We start from the raw sequence: 21,711 nt of genomic DNA, 5'->3' as shown, positions 1-21,711 counted from the left end.
CCTTGGAAACTCTATGGGGCAGTTTTACTCTGCCCTGTAGGGTCGCTAAGAGTTGGAATCCACTCGATGGCAACAGGTTTGGTTTTAGGGGTAGACTTAAAAAAAAAAAAAAATTCAGTAACCTTCCAGTAATGGGATGACATAAAAATGGATTTTGTATACTTTGAGTGACTGAGAAGAAAAACAAAACAAAAATTGCTGAGTGTACAAAAATACTTTTAAGGCGCTAAGATTTGCAAATGGGAAAGTTGTGGTGTGATTCCATTCAGAAATATTTTACAGACACATGCCTGGTAAGACTCCAAGGGAATCATGTGGTCTTTCTTTCCCAAACCTTGCGGCAAAGTATTATCTCACTGGAAATACAAACATTTTAGTGTATCTGTTTGTACTAGAAAAGAATGGTTTGTCTTTTGTTTAAATTATGCCCACAGTTGGAATTGGGACAATTTATAACAAAACAGTTGAAAGTTAGAACAGAGGTCCTATTCAGCTCTATGTGTCTGACATCCTTATACTGTTGGTTCTTGATTGCTAACTTTCAACTGTTACCTGCTGACTCCCTGTTATGGAAGACGAAGATCTAGCCTTCTCATACTGGCCCCTGTGCCTCTCCCATCCCTTTAGCACTCAATAAGATTATATCGTATTCAGTGCTTACGTTATTATGACCATGTAGGTATTATTCTCATATAAATGTGTAGTGTAGCAAAATTGTATTTCCAGTTGTACCAACTTTCTGTTTCCTCTGGAGTTAATAGGTGTCCTATTTTTTTCATTTTCTGTGTGTGTGTTTTAAACAATGAATCATCTCAAAACTGTCTGCTACAGTATACATCTCCTTACACACAAACACGCATGCACACACACACACTGGGTGCCGTCTCAATTTCATTATTTGCTTGGAAATGTTCCTCCTGAAGACTTCTATTTCCTCAGCTCCAGTTTGGGTTGTTGCTGTCTAGGTCAGCCATACATCTGGGATTGTGGGATTCCCTGGCCTTCATGCTGGGATTTCCCTTGGGCTGAATGACGAGCCTCTGTTTTCATATACCTGGACATGCGTATAATTACATGTAGAATTTATGAACTATTAAATCTAGGATCTAGAGCACTGGTGTGGCTTCCAAAATGATGTCCAAGGATCGGGTTGATGTCGAATTTCATTTTAATATTCTCTGGTGTTTCAAAATTGTATTTTATTGGAGTTCTTTGAATTGGGCACTTGGTGGGCTCTTTTCATCTGGAAGCTCAAGTTGTTTAATTCTGAGAAATTTTACTTTATTATTTCTTTGATAATTTTCATCCCTCTATTTATTCTGATTTCTCTTTAAACTTTAGTTCTAAAATTATAGAATCTCTTGGATTATTATCTGCTCTTCTTTATCTTTTAATTTCTGGAATACTTGCTCAGTTTAATCTAATAATTATATCATTTAAACTAATTTTCATGATTTTTTTTTTACTTTTCAAGAAAGCTTGTATTTTAGGCTATTCCTTTTTAGAACTTTCTGTTCTTGTTTCATGAATGCTACACCTTCTTTCATCTCTTTAATGATATTAACTGTTTAAAAAAAGCTTTATTCTCTCCCCTATGTTGTTTCTGTATCGTCTGAGAGTTAAGTGTTTTGGTGTCCATATCTTATAGTCTTTCTTCAAATATCTGATGGTCCCTGGCTGTTTGTCCATATTTGAGAGTGAAACACTAGAATCTGACTGTTAGTTCTGTATCAGTTGTCAAGTCTTGATGACTACAGGCCTCAATGTAGGGCAATTGGGTTGAATCATTTCATTGTGAGGCATTCCAATATTAGAATCTATAGATATTTCTCTTGAGTTGATCGGTTTCCCCCAAGAAGGCATCCTCCTGTCTCCTTTCTGGGAGATATAACTCTGATAGCCAGCCTTCTGGGAGCTGAGTGGAGGAAAGGGTCTGGGACTTTATCTTGCAGGATATAAGCTTTCATTCCATTCTGTATTTTCAGTGTTGCATCCCCACCCTCAGCAGTGCTTGGTTCTCTAGACCATAGTGTCTTTCAGGTCTAACCTTCCCAGTGAGCAGGCCTTCATTTTTCTGCCAGGATGAGGGAGGAGCAACCTCCCAGCTGCATGGGATGTGAAGGCACCTAAATTGAATCTTATGTAGGCTTTATCCAATCCTCATGTTCTTAGCCACTTTCAATGATACCTGGTATCTCTAAATACTGAGCCTTTCTGGGGTTCCACAGCACACATCAGCTTTCTTCTGGGCTTCCCCTACTTCTAATTTATATTTACAGCTTTCTTTGCTCTGCTAGGTAATTTACTACACATTCATTTTCTCCCTAACTTGTAAATGTTATTATTTTCTCCTCCCCATTCTCTCTCTCTCTCTTTTATGGGCTTATGGCTTTAAAAAAAAAAAAAAATTCTATTATTTTACTGGGATTTTAGAAACAAAGAGGATACACCTATGTGTTCAATCTGCCATTTTAAGCCAGAAGTTCCCAGAAATATTTGCCTTTATCTTTTATATGTTTACTTCCCACCTTCTTTTTCTTAGTTTTGGGGATATATATATATGAGTCAGAACCAACTTGATGGCACCTAACAACAACAACAACACATATTACAAATATTTCTGAAAACTCTAATAGTCTCTCTTCTCTGGTTGTTATGTTTATTTTCTGGAACATTTTAGGTGTCTGGCTGAAAGGGCGGGAGATGTTGCATTTGTGAAGAGCGTCACTGTCCTGGAGAACACTAATGGTATGTGAAGCTGTTTGCCTTCCTCCTTTAAAGCAGTCTTTGGCATCACAATACATCCTGGTATTCAGGTTTGCAACTGGGAAGGAATTATAACCTTTTCCAGGCTTTTGATTAAGTCCAAAATTCTTTGCCTTGGTAGGCAACATGGTAACATCTATAAGTGTCACACAGATTTTGAAATGAAATTCACACACACACACACACACACATACACACACAAGGATAGAGCAGCCATACTCAGTAGCAAGTATCTCCCAAGCTTTGTCTAGTCAACCACAGAAGCACACCCTCTGCCTGCCCCAGATCTTTCATGCCTATGGAAAACTGAATGTGGATGTCACTAAAATTGAACATCTACAAATAAAGTTTCTCTTTTTAAAAAAGCATCTAGGGGCCTTCATTCAGCCACATGTGATCCTTGCTCTGGAAACTCCTTGGGAGTTAGTGGAGGCAAAATCACAGGCAGATGCAGATGATGGAAGACAATCTACTAGCTGATGGTTGAACAATGACTTTGTCTTCTGATCTCTAGATGAAAAAAATATTTACCAGATTAAAGACCCCTCATCCCTTTGCCACCTTCAGAAGTCTGCCTCTTTTCTCAGCCTCCCACCCCTCATCCTTGGCAGATGATTTGTCATTTTGTTCCCTGGGAAACAGCTGCCTCAACTTTCTGCCTCCCTCCTTCAAACATATCTGCAGCTACAGCTGCTCCTCCTTCCTTCCTCCTAGCTCATGTCTCCTGGGAGAGGAATTAAAGCCAAACGTGTAGATTTGGAATGATCTCAGTGTCAAACGGTTGAAGCCAAGAGAATGGATGAAGTATGTTCTTAAGGGGAAAGGCAGGAAGACGGACAGGGGCTGAATGAGGAACCTCTATTTCCACACCTGGACATGCATACAATTATGTTTAGAATTTATGAGCCATTAAATTGAATTTCTGCAGCACTGGTGTGGCTTCCAAAGGGATCTCCAAGGATCAAATTGATGTCAAATTTAATTTTAAGGTTCTCTGGTGGTATAAAATTGTATTTTATTGGAATTGACTAAATATATGTGATAAACTCATAGAAGTTCCTATCCTTTCTCTGTCTGCATTAAGAACCTTTGAATATGAAAGAAGGAGAAAACAATTCCTCCTTGAAAATAAAGCAACTATTTTTCTGGAACTCACAGGAAAATATGGCATAGGTAGAGGGTGTGGAAAGGCATTAAACCCATTCTTGTTTTCTTTAAAAATTTTTTAACAGCTTTATTGAGATGCAACTCACATACCATAAAATTTACTCATTCACTCATTCAAAGTGTAAAATTCAGTCATCTCCAGCACATACACAGATGCCAATCTAGAACACTCTCATCACTCCCCCAAAAGACCCTCGCCTCTGTATAGCCACCCCCCATTCCTTACCCTTTGGCAACCACCAACTTTGTCCTCATGTATTGCCTATTCTGGACATTTCGTATAAATGGAATCATGTAATATATGGCCTTTGTGTCTGGCTTCTTTTACTTAACATGTTTGTAAAGTTCATCTACATTGTAGCATGTATCAGTACTTCATTCCTTTTTATTGCCAAATAACATTCAATTATTGTATGGATATACCACTAATTTTTTAAAAAATTTATTTTGTGGTTGTTATTGTTGAGAATATACACAGCAGAACATAGACCAAATAATTTCCGCATGCATAATTCAGTGACATTGATTACATTCTTCAATTTGTGCAACGATTCTTATCTTCCTTTTCCAAATTGCTTCCCCTGTTAACAAAAACTCACTGCTCCCTTAGTTTCCTGTCTAGTCTTTCGAGTTGTTGTTAATTTGACCACATGAGATACTTCTTCAAAGAGCACAATGCTCAAGGCAGACATTCCTTACTAGTAAAGCTCAATTATTATTTAGTTTAAAAAGCCTTTAGGGGATATTTTTGGTTAAGTTTTAAAGATTATCTCAGGGCAGTAGTTTCAGGGGTTCATCCAGCTCCCATGGCTCCAGAAAGTCTAGAGTCCTTGAGAGTTTGAAATTCTGTCTTGCATATGCCCCCTTTTGATCAGGATTCTTCTATAGAATCTTTGATCAAAATGTTCAGTAATGGTAACTGGGAACTATCCATTTCTTGTGGTCTCATGGCAAAGAAGGCAGTTGTTCATAGAGGCAGTTATTCACACATTCCATATCCTCCTCCTATTCCTGACTCTTCTTCTTCCTCTGCTGCTCCAGGCAAATAGACACCAAGTGGTGTAGCTTGGATGGCTGCTTGCAAGCTTTTGAGACCCCAGGCACTACACACTGAACTAGGAGTTAGAACAGAAGCACTAAACACACTATTCAGGCAATTAATCGGGATGTCCCATGAAACCATGACCCTAAACCTCCAAACCAAGAAATCAAATCCAATGAAGTATTTGGATGTACATAAGAAATCTTAGCAACTGCCCCCCCCTTTTGTTTTTTTGGTTGCTGTTGTTGTAAATATATCTATCACACAACTTTTGCCAAATCAACTTTTTACAAGTGTCCAACTTATTGACGGTAATTCCAATAATCGACTCTGCAACCCTTACCCTTAATCAATGTGAATTTTTTCATTACCATAAACTGAAACTCAGATACACCACCAATTTTTGATACATTGGAGGTTTGTATAGTTTGTGCAGGGCACAACCACATTCTCTCTCCATCACATCACCATGACCCCAGTATGGGCACTTTGACAGCCGATGGATTGGTTACATCTTCCCAGAAAAAACCTCTTGACTAAGCTGGACAGCTGTGACTGATGCTTCCTTCCTTCCTTCTCCCCCCCAGGAAAAAACTCTGAGGAATGGGCTAAGAATCTGAAAGTGGAGGACTTTGAATTGCTGTGCCTTGATGGCTCCCGGAAGCCTGTGTCCCAGGCTCAGACATGCCACCTCGCCAAAGCCCCAAGTCATGCTGTGGTATCTCAGAAAGAGAGGGCAGCATACATTGAAAAGGTGCTGCTCGAGCAACAGGTAAGGCCCATGAGGGCTCCCTGGGCTTTCTTACCGCATGGGCTCCTGCCAGCTGGGGGACCACAGAGCTAGGTGAACTAGGCCATCTCAAGTCTTTCTGTCTAGTCCCCCTGTTTGAAGACGATGGTGACAGTATTTGTTTCATCCTCTGGGACTGTCCAGAGGCTACAGGAGGACTGCAGAAGGTTCCAACATCGGGCTTTCTATAACTGACTTCATTTCTGCCCTGAGCCTCTGTGACCTTGAACTGTTGCACATACAGCCTGGCTTGGGGACAGTTACTCTTTGTTTCCCTCCTTTTGTTCTTCAGTCAAATGAGGGGAGTGACTGAGGCTCCCTCCCACCACACCTAGGTAGACAGTGTTTGCCCCGGGGGTATCTCCAGAACCTGCAGCTCTTGAACAAATGTTCTAAACACTAGGAAACAAACAAGGCCTCTGTTGCACTTGTAATCCCTAAAAACCACAAACCCAGAACTTCTTCTACAGATTTAGGGTTGCTTATGTGAACGTGATTTGAAGGCAATCTTAAAATTCTCCCTTTCCCAGTATCTATGATTCTTTATTGGAACTTTTGTTTTTATATGAAAACATCATGTCTCTAGGTGTACTTCTAAAGACACAGCACTAGAATGGTAACAATAGCCACATCATTGTTGTTGTTAGTTGCCCTTGAGTTGACCCCAAACACAAGGTGACCCCACACAAGGGAATGAAATATTGCCCAGTCCTGTGCCTTCCCCATGATTGGTTGTGGATCGGACCATTGTGATCAACAGGGTATCCATTGGCTGATTTTCAGAAGTAGATAGATCACCAGGCCTTTCTTTCTAGTCTGTGTTTGCCAGGACACTCTGCTGAAGCCTGTTCTGCATCATGGCAACATGCTGGCCTCCACAATAGCTGACATTTATTGAGCCCTGACTGTGGTGCACTCATTGGTGCTGGTAGGAGGTCTGCCATCATCCAGGTGTGCGGGCCTCCACAATAGCTGACATTTACTGAGGCCTGACTGTGGTGCACTCATTGGTGCTGGTAGGAGGTCTGCCATCATCCAGGTGTTTGGTTCTCATGGCACATCCTGCTGCATCTAGAGGAGGAACTGTAGCTAAGGGAGGCCGAGTGACCAACCCAAGGCAATGACCTGGGAAGTGGCAGAGACTGGATTTTCCAATGCAGACTGACTCTCTGGGAGAGGTGGCATATTAAAATGTTCTAGGTGTTTGGGTTTCGGTGAAGATCTCAAAAATCTTCAACCTACCCATAAGAAGTTCTAAGGAAAGAGCCACAGATAAAGAAGGATGGAAGATGGTGGGCAGTGAGATCAGAAACAGTGAGGGGCCTGGAGCTGCTCAGAGAAGGCAGGCCCGGGGTGGGGGGTGGGGATGGGACACTGGGGGTTTGGGCAGCAGGGGGACATGGGGCAGGAGAAGAGTCAACCAAGGTGGTGAAAAGACCCAGAACTCAGCTCCTTCTGCCCTGTGGTTTTCCTGAGACTGGTTCTGAATAGAAGAAATGCCCTTAGCCTTTCTAATCCACAAACTCTCCGGTTTCCTCAGCCAGTCACTTACTGTCTGTCCCTTTGACACAGAATCTGTTTGGAAGAAATGGATCTAGGTGCCCAAGCAAGTTTTGCTTGTTCCAGTCTGAAACGAAAAACCTTCTGTTCAATGACAACACTGAATGTCTGGCCAATCTCCAGGGAAAAACAACTTATGAAAAATATTTGGGAGCAGCATACGTCACAGCAGTTGCTAATCTGAAAAAATGCTCACCCTCCCGTAAGTGGATCATAGATAACATCACTGGGAAACCATCTTGGGTGAAGGCCAAAGTTTGAGGGACAAATAGCATTCTAGGGATGAAGATGGGTCTAAAGAAATTTAGGGCAATATAGTACCTCTTCACTCCATGAAATCTGGATCTCTTTGACAAAGTGAAACAATTAGAGAATAAAATAAAGCAGTAGGTAGTATGCCACATTTTTATAATGCTGATGGTGACTACCATGGAGTTTTTAGAAACTGAAAATTCATTTTATTCAGCAAAATGAAATGTGTGTGTATACATATGTATTGAGAAATGACCAACTCTGGTTTCTAGACAGTTTCCATAATACCAAACATAACCAGTAAAAAATCAGTTGTCGTCGAAGTGATTTTGACTCATGGTGATGTCATGTGTGTCAGAGTAGAACTGGGCTCCATGGGATTTTCAACAGCTGATATTTTTGGAAGTAGATCACCAGGCCTTTCTTCCAAGGTGTCTCTGGGTGGACTTGAACCTCCAACCTTTAGGTTAGTAGCTGAGGGCATTACCCATTTGCACCATCCAGGGACTCCAGCACCAAACACAGAGGATGCCAATCCTCAGAAAATTAGAATCTAGGAAAATTTATCTTAGCCAGGAAAATGTAATGAAAATGACTTAATTATTTAAAAATATTTAGGAGACATAACAGTGTTGTAGGCTCTAGGCAGAGTCCCTGGGTAGGGCAATCAGTTAAGCACTTGACTACTGTCTTAGTTATCTAGAGCTGCTATAACAGAAATACTGTAAGTGGTTGGCTTTAACAAAGAGAAATGTTATTTTCTCACAGTTTAGGAGGCTAGAAGTCTGAATTTAGGGCGCCATCTCCAGGGGAAGGCTTTCTGTATCTGTCATCTCTGGGGGAGGGGCCTTGCCTTTTTTCAGTTTCTCTTCCTTGGTTCCTTGGTGATATTCATGTGGTGTGGCATCCATCTTCCCCATCTCTGCTGGCTTGCTTAATCTTCTCTTTTTTATCTCAAAAGAGATTAGATTTAAGGCATACCCTACACTAATACTGTCACACTGATGCAAGAAAGAAACCCATTCCCAAATGGGATTATAACCATAGGTATAATGGTTAGGATCTACAACACATATTTTGGAGGGAGGCAATTCAATCCACAACAACTACTAACCAAAAGGTTGGCGGTTCAAACCCACCCAGAGGCACCTTGGAAGAAAGGCCTGGCAATCTCCTTCCAAAAGGTCACAGCCTTGAAAATCCTATGCAGCCTAGTTCTACTCTGCACATATGGGATCACCATGAGCGGGGCCACTCAGTGACAACAGGCTTGGTTGTTCTGGTTAGGCTCCTGGTGATGATTCTCAAATTTCAGTGTGCATGGACTCCCCCGTGCACTGTGATCATCCAGGTTCCTGGTCCCTCACCCAGAGTCAGAGGCATTGGGAGTTTGAGGAGTCCAAGAATGGGGGTAGGGCCAAAAATCTCTGTATCAGTGGTTCTGGGTGGGGGTGAAACCAGGCCAAGGTGAGTGTGGCAGGCATTGCGTATTGTATTGGGTGGGAGAAGGAAAGAGAAAGGTATCTGTTTTAGTATCTTCCCTGAATTATTGATTGATTTAAAAATCTTATTGATTTTACTGACTGAAAAAAGAAAAGAACAAGAGAGCAGTTCCTGTTCAGCAGCAGCAGGCGGTTTCTGACTCCCCTCCTTGTTGTGTCCCACAGCACTCCTGGAAGCCTGCGCCTTCCTCAGCAGGTAAAACTCAAGCCAGTGAGCAGCCTTGCCTGGGGAGCCTCAGCCCTCCACTGCGCTCAGCCCCGGCCCCTCCCTTCCTGAGGATGGAGTTGGCCAGTCTCATCTGTGTTCGCAATTCCCTGCTGTCATTGTAGCAAGAAATAAAATAAGAAATGCTATGGGTTTTTTCTCCTTATAAAGAGTCATTCATCTTTTCTAGAATTCTATACTGTAATCATATGTCTGAGAAAATATCTGCACAGTTGGATCAAGTTTCCTAAGTTTTCTGTTCTAACTCCTCCTCTTTCCTGCAGTTTTGGGTACCATATCTGATAGTGTGGAATCTAAGGGCAGACCAAGCAACTGTTGTCTCCTTGGCAACTGTCTTAGGGTTCTCTAGAGAAACACAAACGTATATATATGTGTTTGTGTGTGTGGGGGATCTCTGGTGGCGTAGTGGTTAAGAGCTATGGCTGCTACCAAAAGGTCAGCAGTTCAAATCCATTAGGTGCTCATTGGAAACTCTATGGGGCAGTTCCACTCTACCCTATAGGGTCACTATGAGTTGGAATCGACTCGACGGCAATAAGTTTTTCTTTATATACATATATCAAAAGAGAGAGAGAGAGAGATTTACTTCAAGGGATTGGAGACTTCTACAGGCTTGTGTCCCAAGATCTGTAGGTCAGACAACAGAACGAGTACAGAGTAGAGGGAGAGCCAGTTCTGCCAAAATACCTATTTATAGTCTGAAAACTGAATACATCCTAAGGAAACTCCCTTTTCAACTTATTGATTGATTGTGTTACATTAGATTACATTATGGAAGTTGATTGCATTTGATTACATTATGAATGGCATCTAGTGTCTAGCCAAGCTGACGCATAAAATTAACCATCACAGGGATATTTGACAGTGTAGTCATCTAACCAGGTCATTTACATAGTTGCCTCAGTGTGTGTGTGTGTGTGTGTGTGTGTGTGTGTATTTTCAGGACAGGGTAGTGGTGGGGTCAGGGAATAGAGAGTAGAAATTAGATCAGTGAAAGAAAGTAAATATCAGAAAGGTTTGTGAGTATTTCATATTCTAGACAAATCTCAGGCATAGTGTGAAATACTCCTGTCCCTTGTCCTTATTAGCCCTCAACCTCCAGGTAACCTCTAGTCACTAGTGTTTTACCCACTGTCCTCAACCAAGCTCTTCAAAGCATAGTCTAAGCTTTCTGTCTTCATTGTCTTCCTTTTCATTCTCTCCTCATGCCACTGCAATTGGTTCTAACCCATTCAGTTTCCTGAAGTGGTTCTGGAAAAGGACACTTATGCCCTTCTTGTTGCCAATTAATGGGGATTTTCATACCTCTTTCCACTGGGCCCCTTTGCTGCCTCTGATCCTGTTGACCACACATTTCTCCTTGAAGCTTTGTTCCCTTAGCTTCTGTGGAATTTCTCCTCCTTTCTGACTTTCTGTTCTCTGCCTTTTGGGGACTTCATGCTTTGTCCTTTAAACATGTCTTCCATACTTCTCTTCCCCAAGGTGTTGTTCCTGACCCATGACCTTGATGCAAAGGAAGGGACTTGAGAGAGGGCCAAATGGCTGGGTTTTGCTATTAGTGCCCAGACTCCCCCTACCAGGAAAGGGAGTCCAATTGGGTAATCATTTCCTAAGAAGGGAACATTTTCCTGCTTTTGGTTATTTTCCATTGGCTCATTGAGTTGACTAGGATGAGACTGCCCCTTCAAAGACAGAGTTCAGATAAAGGCCCTTGAAATCCTGTCCCCACCGCCATGGAGCTGACCGCTTGGCCAGCGTTCACTACCATCAGTGAGATGGGCTGTTGTGTTGGTGCCTGCAGAACCCTCTGAAATCTGTCAGGGGAGGACATTAACTGAGGTCACATAATCCCAGGATGAAAATTCACTTTTTTTTCCTATTTTCTACTTTGTATTATGGCCAAATATGTTACCATCCTAACTAACCTGCCCAGGCTATTCAGTGAGTAACATTTGATAGTGTAGCCATGTTAGTTCTAATGCGAGCACTATAGAATGTCTAATATTTGAATAGTATGAAGGCTGTTGCATAAATCAGATTCTAAAGGGAAATTAAAAGCCTACCAATGAAATCCACTTTTCCTAGCTGTCTTAGTCATCTAGTGCTGCCATACCAGAAATACCACCAGTGGATGGCTTTAACAAAGAGAAATTTATTCTCTCACAGTCTAGTAGGCTCCAAGTTCAAATTCAGGGCATCAGTTCCAAGGGAAGGCTTTCTCTCTCTGCCTACTCTGGAGGAAGGTCCTTCTTCTTAATCTTCTTCTGCACTAGGAGCTTCTCCTTGAAAGAACCCCGGGTTCAAAGTAGACGCACTGCTCTTGGTGCTGCTTTCTTGGTGGTATGAGGTCCCCATGTCTGTCTGCTGGCTTCTGTCTTTTATATCTCAAAAGAGCTTGGCTTAACACTATCTAACCTTACAGATCTCATCAATATACTTGTTGCTAATCCATCTCATTAAAATCTGCAGCAATAGGATTTACAACATGTAGGGAAATCACATCAGATGACAAAGTTGTAGGCAAGCATACAATAGTGGGAATCATGAGCCAGCAGTCTGTCATCTGGCCTGCCAATTTGGGTTTGTCAGCCCCAGTGGCCACGTGAGTCAAGCCTATGCCTAACCCACAGACTTGCCAGCCTCCAAAACTGTACGTGGCATTTCCTTGATGCGGTTCCTGAGTTCTGTGAGATGTTGCAGTGAATTATGGAATTATGGGAGGGAGGGTGCTGAGGGGAGGAGGAGTAGTGGATGTTAGAGATGATGGAGTGCGACAATGGTTTGGAAAAGTTGGACATTTGGGACATCTTTAATCTCTGCCTCATAGGAGCCAGCTCTGTGCCAATCCTTATAAAAAGAAATTATTCATTTAGATTTATTTACAACAATGAAAAAAAAATCTGCTGAGACTGCTTATGTACAAATAAACACCTCATGGGATTTTGTTCATTGGTTTGGAGGTTTGGGGTCATGGTTTCGTGGAACATCCCAGTTAATTGGCCTAAGAATGCAGTTATATTCCACCTCCTAGTTCGTTGCAGAGTGCCTGGAGTCTTAAAAGCTTGCAAGTGGCCATCCAAGGCACAACAATTGGCCTTTAATTGCCTGGAGCAACAGAGGAAGTAGGAGAGTCAAGAATAGGAGGATATGGAATGTGTGGATAATTGCCTCCATGAACAGCTGCCTCCTTTGCCATGAGACCAGAAGAAGTAGATAGTGTCTTGCTACCATTACTGAACATTTTGACCAAATATTCTATAGAAGAGTCCTGATGAAAATGTGGAAAATGCAGAACAAAATTTAAAATTCTCATGGACTCCAGACATTGTGGATTCATGGGGGCTGGATGAACCCCTGAAACAATTGTCCTAAGATAATCTTTGAACATTAAACCTTAAAGCAAAATATGCCCTGAACTCTTCTTAAAACCAAACAATGGTTTAGCTTGACTAGTAAGGAATGTCTGCCTTGAGCATTGTGCTATTTTAAGAACTATCTATATGGGGTCAAATGGACAACAGCAAGTTAAAGATGAGGTAGAAAACTAAAGGGACAGTGAGTTTATATTAATGGGGAAGGAACAACTCAGTAAAGGAGGGTGAGAATGGTTGCATATCTCGAAGAATGTAATCAGGGTTACTGAATTGTATGTGTAGAAACTGTTCAATTGGTGTATGCTTTGCTGTGTGTATTCTGAAAAACAACAAAAACTAAAATAGTTTCTTACTTTTTATTGTAGAGTAGTATCAGCAGAGCATTCAGACTAAGATGGGCTGGGAGGAAAGACTGGGTGATTTACTTCTGAAAATCTGCCAAAGAATATCCAGTGGATCACCACTATCTGATCCACAATGAATCACGGGGATGGCACAGGACCGGCAGCATTTTGTTCCATTGTGCATGGGGTTGTCACATGTTGAGAGCCAACTCAATGGCAGCCAACAACAACAACATTCCGTTATACAGATATGCCACCATTTGCTTATCCATTTGCATATTGACGGACATTTGGGTTGTTTGGGGCTGGTAGAAACAAAATGGCTGTGAACATCCATATACAAGGTTTGAATGGATGTACACGTTCATTTCTCTTGGGTAAATACCTAGGGGCAGAATAGCTGGTAGGTGTATGATTAACTTTTAAAGAAATTCCCAGACTTTTCCAAAGCAACTGTACCATTTTACATTCCCACAGCAGTATATGTGTGTTCCAGTTGCTCCACATCCCCTTTGAAGCTAAAAAGTCTGCCATTTAATATGACACTCTCAGTTTCTGTCTTTTGGGGTGGTGACTAACACTCACCTTTGGGATGACTGCTCCTTTGTTCTAGGAAAAAGCCCTGTGTGGCCGCTTTTGGTCATACTTGTCACCTCTGTGCTCACTCTGACTCACCTTGAGCTCAGACGTGAAGCTCTATTAAAAATCGGTTGCCCGTTGAGTCGATTCCAACTCATAGTGATCCTATAGGACAGAGTAGAACTGCCCCATAGGGTTTCCAACGCTTTAATTTTTATAGAAACAGACTGCCACATCTTTCTCCCACGGAGTGGCTAGTGGGTTTGAACCACTGACCTTTTGGTTAGCAGCTGAGCGCTTAACCACTGTACCACTGAAACTCCTTGAGCATCACTCAAAAGGGAAAATTTAGCCACAAGGCCTCAATGAGTAACACAGGGTGTCAGAGAAAAGGTTTTAAGTCAGAGGCTCAGCAAAACTTAACTCACTGGCATAAGTCAATCTGTTACTCCCTTAAATTCCTCTCCATTTGTCAGCTGCCCCAGGTGTCCTCTTTCCTTCCTCCACCACACACCCCTCAGCCCCCCATGTCCCCAATGCCCTCTATCTTCCTGAGCAAGTAGGCCCTCTTTCTAAACTCCATACTGTACTCAGCACAAAACAAAACCCCTTTGTCAGCTGAGTTCCTTCTCTCTACAACAGTGGTTCTCAAAGTGTGACCCTGAGGCCAGTAGCATCAGCATCTGTGATGGTTAAGGTTGTGTGTCAGCTTGGTTGGGCCACGATTTTCAGTGGTTTGGCAGTTACGATGTAGCTTGGAAGTTATGTAATGATGTAGTCATCGCGCATTTTGTGATCTGATGCGAGCAGCCAGTCAGTTGAAAAGAGAATTTCCTTGGAGGTGTGGCCTGGATCCAATACATACACAGATGTTCTGGCAAAGCTCACTTGCTCTGGATCCTGCACCTGATCTATCATCATCTGACCTCCAGTTCTTGGGACTTGAGCCAGTTGCCTACCATATTGCCTTCCGATCCTAGGATTCAGCAGCCTGTGAGCTGGTGGCCCACCATCTTACCTGCCACCCTGGGACTTGTCAGCCTGGGCTGCTGTGTAACTCAGGAAGACTGCAGCCTTACACCTGACCTGACCCACAGACTTGGGACTCACCAGTCTCTACAATCACATGTGCCATTTCCTTTAGACAAATCTTTCTCTCTCTGTATATATACACAAGCTCCACTGGTTTTACTTTTCTGGAGAACCCAGCCTAAGACAGCACTCCCTGGGAACTTTTTAGCAATGCAAACTCTCTGGTGCCAAGCTAGACCTACTGAATTACAAACTCTGTGCCGGGACCTGGCAATCTGTGTTTCAACACAGGGACTCTGATGTGTGGCTATGTTTGAGATCCACCATTACAGGACGTCACTTGGAGCCATCTATTATCACCAAAGCATGCTCCTTGAGAGCCTCACCCACTGCTCTAAGGGGCTCTTCAAGTAGTTCATCTAACACAAATGGGGGTCTCCAGTTTTGGGGTGGCACATGGAGAATTCTGACGTTAAGAAAAACAAGACTTTCCCCCCTCATTTCATCAGCATAAAGCAAATTTCCACCCACTGTCCTTGACGAAGAAAAAAAAGAAGGCTTTTTGGTTTGGCAAGGACTCGGGCTTTCAGTGTGGTTGGCAGCTGGGTTAGAAACCCCTGTGTATCTATTTGCATCTATAAACTTGAGATAGGAAGGAGGGGCCTGCTGTAAAAGGGCTGGGAGCCCACTAATTTCCTCTAAGTTTCGATGCCATGAAAACCTGTCTGAGGCTTGGGGGAGCAGTGTAGACTGGTGACCTTGGGCAGGGCAAGGGTAGCTGACCAGGTTAGCCTTTAGCAAGCACCAATGCTAAGTTCTCTTCCGTGCAAATGAGAGGCTGGGCCACCAGGAGGTGGCAGTCAGCCAAGTTCTGTATCTGCAGGACTCAGCCAAGAGCAATGACCATCCTACCATCCTATGCACAGCAAGGCAGGGGTGGCACCCAGACCTCAGGGACCTGGGGTGAGATTATCAAGAGACCAGTGAGTGTGCTGTTTGGCTCTGAAAGGCAGAGATAGGAGGGCTGTTTTAGGATCAAAGATGAACCACCCTTACAGATCTAGGTGGTACCAATGGAGGCAAACCCTGCCACCTGCTGATGTGGCAGGTGGGCACCTCTGTCCTAGTGATTCGCCTGTAGAAGGGAGGTGGGACATCATTTGGTAGGCACAGGCTGGTGAGGCCTGAGGTGCATGCTGCGTTAAAAAGGACAAAGTACACATTGTGTCAAACATCTCCTAAACACATTCTGAAGGAGTCTGATGGTGCAGTGGTTAAGCCCTCGGCTGCTAACTGAAAAGGTCAGTGGTTGGAACCCACCAGTCACTCCATGAGAGAAAGATGTGGCAGTCTGCTTCCATAAAGATTACAGCCTTGGAGACCTTATGGCCAGGTCTACCTCGTCCTAGAGAGTTGCTATGATTTGGAATCGACTCGACAGCAATGGGTTTTAAACACAATTTTACATTTCTTATTGTTAAATTTCCTAAAATTCCATGGTCTTCATGTCAAGCAGGAGGAGATACTAAAAGAAATACTAGAAACTCTGGGAGACTCACAGGTTGGGGGTATCTGGGGATTTTGGAGGTGTGGCAAGTAGCCAAGAGAATTCAGAGATCTTCTGAAAAGAAGTCACCTCACCGCTCCTTTTCCCATAGCCTCCAGCTAGCCAGCTCTTCCGATTACTAGTGGTTGGTAATGTATGGACAAGACGCTCAACATAACTAATGTCACTGAAGTGTGCACCTGAAGAATGTTGAAACGGCAAACGATTTGTTACATATATATTTACCACAATAAAAAAATCACGTCTATACGAATGGGTTGCTTCTAATTTGGAATGTGCTCAGGCTGGGATTAAAACTGTCTATTTCCCATGTTTTGTTGCTCAATTTTTGGCAGCCTGGAGCAGTGAACGAAGCGTAGGCTCTGGAGCCAGTGACAGCTGGGTTTGCTTCCCAGCGCTGTCACTTGCTAGCTGTGTGATCTTAGTCAAATGTCTGAGCTTCAGTTTCCATCTCAGAGAAAGAAGGATAATTCCAGCCACACTATGGACAAGTAGTGAGGCGTGAAGGAGCTCACATTTACAAAGAGCCTAGCACGGTGCCTGAGACAAAATCAATGCTCAGTCAGTGTTTGGCCCCCTCCCTCGCTTTCTCCCTGTATCTTATTTTACGTACAAACGTGTAGAAATTACACGAAGCAATGCAATGGAACAAAAGCCAATGTTATTTCTCCTGCCTTGAATGGAAGCTGGTTCATACTTGAGTGGAAGACTCGGGTTGTTCCCGTAATGCGTCTCGGCCAGATTCCTTCCCGGGTTGCAGTGATGTGTTATTACTCAGGTGGAGCAGATGGCCCAGGTGTCTCCGAAAGTCCTGGTCAAAAAACACGTGGAGAAGAGGGTTGACGAAGCAGTGGGTGGCGGCAACAATTTCCGTTATCTGAATGCCCTGGTCCAGGCCATAGGTGCTCTTGCAGTCATCCAGGGAGAAGTCTTGTTTGAAAGCAGACAGGAAAAGTACAACATTGTAGGGTGCCCACATCAGAAGGAAGACAGCCATGATGGCAAAAACAAGCTTGAAAAGGCCATTCTCGTTGTCCCTGCACGTTAGTCTTCGTCTCATTCGCACATAGCAAAATATAAAAATAAACAGTGGAAACAAAAGTCCCAAAACGTTCATCTTTAAGGTCAGAAAATGCTTCCAGGATTTCTCAGCAGCTGGCAGAAAATGAGGTATGCTAAATGAGTACTTGTTTTCCTGTCCTTCCATCTGAGGTCTGTAAATTATGCATTCAGGCAAACTCATCAGAAAAGCCATTGTCCACGGCAGGACACTGGTAAGGATGCCGCAGGACACTGTACAGGGTGTCAGCGAAGGACTTTGCACCAGGTACCTGTGCACTGTCAGAAGCACATTGAAACACACCTCACTGTACAAACCTACGGCGCTGACACCAATGAGAATTGTATGCATGGTGTCTCCGAGGATCCCCCCAGCAGAGGCAGTGTAAGCCCAGAATGGCAGGGTAAAGGAGAACAACAAATTGGAAAAGGCCAAGTTTAGGAAATAAATATTCTCTACATATTTGAGTCCTTTATATTTTACCAAGATAACAAAGAGGTTGCCCAGAAGACAGACCATGAACACGATGGAGTACAACTCTGGCAGCAGCTGAGCCGAGAGAACCCTGGCATCGTATTTGTCACATGGTTCTGTGTCGCTGCCACTCAGATCACCCTCGATGAGAACATCATAGTCTTCGTCCGGGGCTGCCGTGTAACCAGCCATCCTCAGGCTGCCCCGCGGATACACGAGAGGTTATTTTTCCCTCCACACAGCTGTATTGCCCTGGAGGAAACAAAAAGCAGGACTAACACCACTGCAGTTGCTGCTGTTGTCAGGTGCCGTCAAGTTGATGCCAACTTGTAGCAACCTCACGGGACGGAGCAGAACTTCCCCATGGGGTTTTCTATGTTGTAATCTTTAGGGCAGTAGATTGCCAGGTCTTTCTCCCGCAGAGCCGCTGAGCGGCTAGTACCCCTACAGCCATCCTTTCCCTGTCCTGGTGCTTCGCTTTAGTCAGAGTTGATTCACAACTCAGCAGATGAAAGACAAACATTTCTTGACCATGTCTCTACTTTCCGAGAGCAGCAAGTGTAACTGATACACGCATTAAGCAGTTACATGCTTAGTAGTGGGCTAGGCCCCATGAGGAAAATAAAAGTATTACACTGTCTTTGTAGAAATTAAAGTTTTTTGGTAGAAACATGCCTTGCCTACTTGAAGACAACCTTTAAGAAAATACCCAATGAAAGAGAACAAAGTAAAAAAAAAAAAAAAGTAGCACAGTTTAACTTCAAGGATTTGGTGTTTAAAACGTTTGCTCACCCATGGAAGCAGCTTCCTGTGACAGGCTGAGCTGTCCTTGTCTCAAAGGGTATAAACAGATCTTGCAAAAGTGAAACCATGGTGTGTATCAGCATGGACCTAGTGGGTTAAATACATAGATGACTTACCACTTGGCTGAGTTCCTGGCAGGGAGGGCACGGTCTCCAGAGCCACCATCCACGGAGCTGTGGGAACGGCCTCGGAGGGTCGAAAAGTGCAGCGCTCTTCTGGACAGACTGACCCTGACCCTCAGGGGCAAGGAAATAAACTGAGCAGCCAGCAGCCAGCGGCTGTCAGAGCCCACCTGAAACAAGGAGACTTGAAAGCTCCACCAGACAGACCTCCAGTATTTATTTCTTAAGCCTCTGAAAGAAAATAGGAAGTTGTTTTTTCTCTTCTCCCCACCCCCGGCACCCAAAATTTGATTGCCCCATGGCCTTTACGCAGCTGTCCTCCTGGCTACCCCAGATAAGGGAGTCGAGTGACTGCTGAGCTCAGAGACATTAAAAAAAACAACAAACAATTCCTGTGGAGTTGATTTCAGCTCACGGCAACTCCTTGTGTGTCAGAGTAGAACTGTGCACTACACGGTTTTCAATGGCGGATTTTTCTTCTGAGACACCTCTGGGCAGACTCGAACCGCCAACGTTTCAGTTAACAGCCAAGTGGGTTAACCAATTGAACCACCTAGGGACTTCCCTAGTGATACTAAGGTGCTGAGACAGGCTGAGACCCCTCTGGCTTCTGACATGGAGCGTTCTGAACAGGTAACAGCTAGCAGGGGAGGAACAGGTTACATGGTAACTGTGCATCTAGAAGGCCTGATCTTCAGGGGCTGGGGGCAGAGGGGAGCGGGGAGTTTCAGCTGAAGGGCACTCCGTTTCTGTGTGGGGTGATGAGAAGCTTTTGGAAATAGGCAGTGGTGATGGTTGCACGATGTGGAGAAAGCCATTAATGTCACTGAGATGCTGAAGAACTGTTAAAATGGTGATTTTTTTTTGATATATACATTTTATCACAGTTAAATTATTAAACAAAATAATGCAGACCTGGTCCTGGCCCTCACATGCTCTTCTCTTCCTGAATGTCAGCAGAGTTTTGTCAGCAGTAACAGAAATCCACTTCCTGAATTTACACGGGGACCAAAGACCTGCAGTGAGAACCAAGCAAATGGTGTATGTTTGGGTTTTTTATAGACTTTTTTTTTTTTTTAATTGTGCTTTAGGTGATAGTTTACAGCTCAAGTTCATTTCTCATACAAAAATTTATACACATATTGTTATGTAACACTAGTTGCAATTCCTGTAATATGACAGCTCACTCCCCCTTTCCATTCTGGGTTTCCCCTGTCCATTCAACCAGCTCCTGTCCCTTTCTGCCTTCTCATCCTTCCCGCAGACAGGAGTTGCCTGTTTAGTATCATGTATCTACTTGAACTAAGAAGCGCACTCTTCATGAGTATTATTTTATGTTTTATAATCCAGTCTAATCTTTGTCTGAAGAGTTGGCTTGGGGAGTGGCTTTAGTTCCGGGTTAACAGAGAGTCCTGGGGTCATGTCTTCCAGGGCTCCTCTAGTCTCGATGGCATTGTGTTTTTTTTTTTTTTTTTTCTAGTCTCAGTCAGACCATTAAGTCTGGTCTTTTTACGTGAATTTGAGTTCTGTACTCCACTTTTCTCCTGCTCAATCAGGGACACTCCTGTGTTTCCTGTCAGGGCTGTCATTGGTGGTAGCCAGGCATCGTCTGGTTCTTCTGGTCTCAGGCTGATGGAGCCTCTGGTTTACCTGGCCCTTTCTGTCTCTTGCGCTAACATTCTCGTGTCTTTGGAGTTCTTCATTCTCCTTTGATCCGGGTGAGTTGGGACAGATTGATGTATCTTAGATGGCCACTGGCAAGCTTTTAAGATCCAAGACGCCATTCACCAAATTGGGATGCGGAGCATTTTTTTAATAAACTTTGTTGGGCCAATTGACCTAGGTGTCCCCCGAAATCATGGTCCCCAGAGCCCAGGCACTGCTACTCTGTTCCTTGAAGTGTTTGGTTGTGTTCAGGATACTTCTTAGCTTTTGGTTGAGTCCAGTTGTGCTGGCTTACCCTCTATTGTGTGTTGTCGTTCCTTTACCTGAGATAATTCTCTCTTTTTTTTTTTTCTCCTTGTACTTCAGGTGAAAGTTTACAGAACAAACTAGTTTCTCACTAAACAGTTGTACACATATTGTTTTATGACATTGCTTAACAACCCTAGGACCTGTCAACACTCTCTCTTCTCGACCTTGGGTTCCTTATTTTCAGCTTTCTTGTCTCCTCCTGCCTTCTAGTCCTTGCCTCTGGGCTGGTGTGGCCCTTTAGTCTCCTTTTGTTTTATGGGCCTGTCTAATCTTTGGCTGAAAGGTGAACCTCGGGAGCGACTTCATTACTGAGCTAAAAGGGTGTCCGGGGGCCATACTCTCAGGGTTTCTCCAGTCTCTGTCAGGGCAGTAAGTCTGGTCTTTTTTTGTGAGTTAGAATTTTGTTCTACATTTTTCTCCCGCTGCATCTGGGACCCTCTACTGTGAGCCCTGTCAGAGCAGTCAGTGGTGGTAGCCGGACACAATCTGTTTGTACTGGACTTAGTCTGGTGGAGTCCGTGGTAGATGTGGTCCATTAGTCCTTTGGACTAATCTTTCCCTTGTATCTTTAGTTTTCTTCATTTTCCCTTGCTTTTTTTTTTTTTTTTCCTGAAGGGGTGGGACAGTGGAGTATCTTAGGTGGATGCTCACAGGCTTTTAAGATGCCAGATGCTACTCAAGAAAAGTAGAATGTAGAACATTTTCTTTATAAACTGTGTTATGCCAGTTGAGCTAGATGTTTCCCAATACCATGGTCCCCACAGCCCTCAGCCGAGCAATTTGGTCCCTCAGGGAGTTCGGATATGTCTATGGAGCTTCCCTGACCTGGCCTTGGACAAGTTGTGCTGGCTTCCCCAGTATTGTGTACTGTCTTACCCTTCACCAAAGTGACCACTTATCTATTGTCTCTTTAGTGTTTTTCCATCTCTACCCCTTCTACCCTCCTTCATGACTATGAAAGATTGTCTCTTTTTGTATGTAAACTTTTTCATGAGTTTTTACAATGCTTGTCTTCTTGTGATTGACTTATTTCACTTAGCATAATGCCCTCCAGATTCATCCAGGTTATGAGATGC

The 21,711-nt window shown here is 43.5% G+C and overlaps 2 protein-coding genes across 4 annotated transcripts in view; one reads left to right on the top strand and one right to left on the bottom strand.

The window, feature by feature from the left end:
- The window catches only part of LTF (lactotransferrin), a 52,288-nt gene that overhangs the window by 18,941 nt on the left and 11,636 nt on the right, over positions 1 to 21,711 (top strand). Inside the window, exons 14-17 of one of the 3 annotated variants that reach the window (XM_049862045.1) lie at positions 2,681 to 2,748; positions 5,563 to 5,747; positions 7,338 to 7,527; positions 9,245 to 9,445. The exons of 1 other annotated variant lie outside the window; for it this stretch is intronic. In XM_049862045.1, the coding sequence (XP_049718002.1) occupies positions 2,681 to 2,748; positions 5,563 to 5,747; positions 7,338 to 7,527; positions 9,245 to 9,279 (478 nt within the window). In that variant the 3' untranslated portion in view covers positions 9,280 to 9,445. Of the gene's footprint in view, positions 1 to 2,680; positions 2,749 to 5,562; positions 5,748 to 7,337; positions 7,528 to 9,244; positions 9,446 to 21,711 lie in introns of those variants that run through there. One more of the 3 variants, XM_049862046.1, reaches the window with a different exon arrangement.
- Positions 16,402 to 18,831, bottom strand: LOC126063612 (C-C chemokine receptor-like 2). The gene is made up of 2 exons (XM_049862049.1): positions 18,656 to 18,831; positions 16,402 to 17,987 (listed from the first exon to the last, which is right to left on the bottom strand). Exon 2 carries the CDS (start codon positions 17,925 to 17,927, stop codon positions 16,893 to 16,895), a length of 1,035 nt encoding a protein of 344 aa, XP_049718006.1. The 5' UTR covers positions 17,928 to 17,987; positions 18,656 to 18,831; the 3' UTR covers positions 16,402 to 16,892.

This window comes from Elephas maximus, chromosome 20 (genome assembly GCF_024166365.1).
Source record: "Elephas maximus indicus isolate mEleMax1 chromosome 20, mEleMax1 primary haplotype, whole genome shotgun sequence".
NCBI lineage: Eukaryota > Metazoa > Chordata > Mammalia > Proboscidea > Elephantidae > Elephas > Elephas maximus.
Note: the sequence above shows the minus strand (reverse complement) of the source record. Positions and strands in the feature narration are given on the sequence as shown.

What these genes read in the sequence shown, in the direction of transcription:
- LOC126063612 (XM_049862049.1), bottom strand. Translation starts at nt 17,927, where the DNA reads ATGGCTGGTTACACGGCAGCCCCGGACGAAGACTATGATGTTCTCATC.